This window comes from Nicotiana tabacum, chromosome 1, assembly GCF_000715075.1.
Source record: "Nicotiana tabacum cultivar K326 chromosome 1, ASM71507v2, whole genome shotgun sequence".
Classification (NCBI taxonomy): domain Eukaryota; kingdom Viridiplantae; phylum Streptophyta; class Magnoliopsida; order Solanales; family Solanaceae; genus Nicotiana; species Nicotiana tabacum.
Genome location: NC_134080.1, coordinates 121,598,157 through 121,600,655, shown reverse-complemented (window position 1 = coordinate 121,600,655; position 2,499 = coordinate 121,598,157). Strand labels below are relative to the sequence as shown.

At 34.3% G+C, this 2,499-nt stretch overlaps 1 protein-coding gene across 1 annotated transcript; it reads left to right on the top strand.

Annotated features, from left to right (window-relative positions):
* The first annotated feature begins 1,447 nt into the window (after positions 1 to 1,447).
* LOC107786959 (14 kDa proline-rich protein DC2.15-like) lies at positions 1,448 to 2,156 on the top strand. Its single transcript, XM_075253146.1, has one exon. The coding sequence runs from the start codon at positions 1,515 to 1,517 to the stop codon at positions 1,914 to 1,916; it is 402 nt and encodes a 133-aa protein (XP_075109247.1). The 5' UTR covers positions 1,448 to 1,514; the 3' UTR covers positions 1,917 to 2,156.
* The last annotated feature ends 343 nt before the right edge of the window (positions 2,157 to 2,499 follow it).

Below are 2,499 nucleotides of genomic sequence, written 5' to 3'. Positions count from 1 at the left end.
AGTACGTTTGCAAACTTTGTTTGGTTAATTACTATCATCCCTTGAAGTACTAAACTAGATTCTTTTTGGATAAAATGGAAGTTAGAGGACTAAAATGTCATTAGGGATGGCAAATGTTGAGCTTCTACTTGCCTTTCTCTCGGGTAACTTAATTGGTGGTACTTAGTCCAACATTAATTTACTCCCGGTTTATGTGAACATACTTTTTTTGCTCCGCTCTAAAAAATTGATTTTTTTTAAAATTTGGAAATAATTTAGCTTAAATTTATAATTTTACCCTTAACGAGAAGCTTTTATAATCACAGAAATACTCTGGCCCCTTTTTGACTTGTTTAGGACCATAAATTTCAAAAGTCTTCATTTTTTTCAAACTCCGTGCTTAATCAAAACAAGTTCACATAAATTGGAACGGAGGGAGTACTTATTATACCAAAGTTATAAAACTAAGTTTTATAATGAAATAATAACTCAACTACGCATTTATATCACATAAAATAAGAGAGACATGAAAACACTAAATCATGTCCCAAAATATAAGCAGGCTGCCACTCCAACGATTTCGGTTACATAATATCCATGTAGTATCTCTTAAAAGTTAAACAAAAAAAAACCCCACTTTAAAAAATGAAACACTAATAATGTGCCACGTGGTGAAAAACATCGGTTAGGTTTGATCAAAAGATAGGTTTTTTTATTTGATGTGGTTGCACATGAATATTATCTAAGGTGAATTAGTAGATATGACTATACTTATAGTGCAATTTTATTCATGATAACTATCTACTTTCTTTTTTTAGGGACCATATTTAGTATTTTAAGATGTTTTAGTTACGTTGTAATATATACGTAGTTGAGTTATTATTTTTACTACAAAAATTAGTTTTACAACATTATGGAACCTTCCGTGAAATTACCGGCCGCTAATTATAAAAGAGAAGAAAACATTATTCAAGACATGTATAGGATATCCCTTCACTGTGATGAGAAACTAATTCACAGTGCTCTCAAAAATTTAAATAAAAAAAAAAACACAGTTCTAGATTCACGTCGAAAATTAGAATAATTCTATAATTTTTTCGGACAAAAAAATCAGCCTATGGCTTTGATACCAATGAAGGGATGCGTAAATCTAAACACATTAGATAGCGCATAAATTGTAAAACAAGAATCTACTTATTTGCGTATCGGAAGCGGAAAGAACGGATGAACCGCGACTGAAATTACTAGTCGGCGGTGATTGTCATGAAGTATTGGAGCAACCTCCTATATTACAATCTAAACCCCTCGCCTGATTTGGAAAAAGATAGCGTGGAAAATTACTGCTTAAAGTATTTTTTAATATACACTATAATTGTACTTATATAGGAAATACAAGGGTTAACTAATAACCCCTTATGGGGACCCAAAATTTCCTACACATTTATTTCAAATCTATAAATACCCTTTACTTCTTGCATATATCTGCATCGATCACTCACTACTTGAGCAAGAAAAAACACCACTTCAACAGAACAATGGCTTCCAAGAATAGTGTTGCTCTTTTCCTTTGCCTTAACCTCATCTTGTTTTCCATGGTTTCTGGGTGTGGTACTTGCCCTAAACCTAAACCTAAGCCAAAACCAAAGCCTTCATGTCCTCCTCCTCCTTCTTCAGAAACAGCTATATGCCCCATTGATACCCTTAAGCTTGGAGTGTGTGCTGATGTTCTTGGATTGGTGAATGCTGTTATTGGGTCACCCCCAGTCGCTCCTTGTTGCAGCCTTCTCTCTGGTCTTGCTAATGTTGAAGCTGCTCTTTGCCTTTGCTCTGCTATTAAGGCTAACATTTTGGGCATTAACCTTAATGTTCCTATTTCACTTAGTTTGCTTCTTAATGTTTGTTCTAAAGAGGCTCCTTCTGGCTTCCAGTGCTCTTAATTACTTTCCCTTGATTATTAATCAAGATTGTTAAACTCTATCTTAATTACGTTTTAATTCCTTATATTTTCTTCCAAGTTTTTTTTATCCTGTTATTTTGGGGTTGTGGAGATACTTTGATCAGATGGAGTTTGAAGATATATATTGTACCTGTGTATTGGTAAAATGGTAAGCCTTTCACTTGCCATTTTCAAGTTCATTTCCTACATTCTCATTGTTACCAAGTGTGCTTTGGGTTGAGACTTTGCTTTACGTTTTTTTTTTTTTTAATTCCCCACCTTTTCTATTATGTATTGTTGACTTTGTAGAAGTTATTATTTTAATTGCTCATCAATAATTGTGGCGGAATGAATAAGTTTTCTCGATCATATTTCTGGTTCAAGCTCTAAAAAGCTCTTAATAGAGAGTGTCTCCAACAACAACAACAACGACCCAGTATAATCCTATAAGTGGGGTCTGGGGAGGGTAGTATGTACGCAGACCTTACCCCTACTCCGAAGGGTAGAGAGGCTGTTTCCAGGAGACCCTCGGCTCAAAAGAAGCAATAGGAGATGATACATTAGTACCGTAAAAATGCGTAATA

Coding starts and splice junctions, on each gene's coding strand:
- LOC107786959 (XM_075253146.1), top strand. CDS start 1,515: ATGGCTTCCAAGAATAGTGTTGCTCTTTTCCTTTGCCTTAACCTCATC.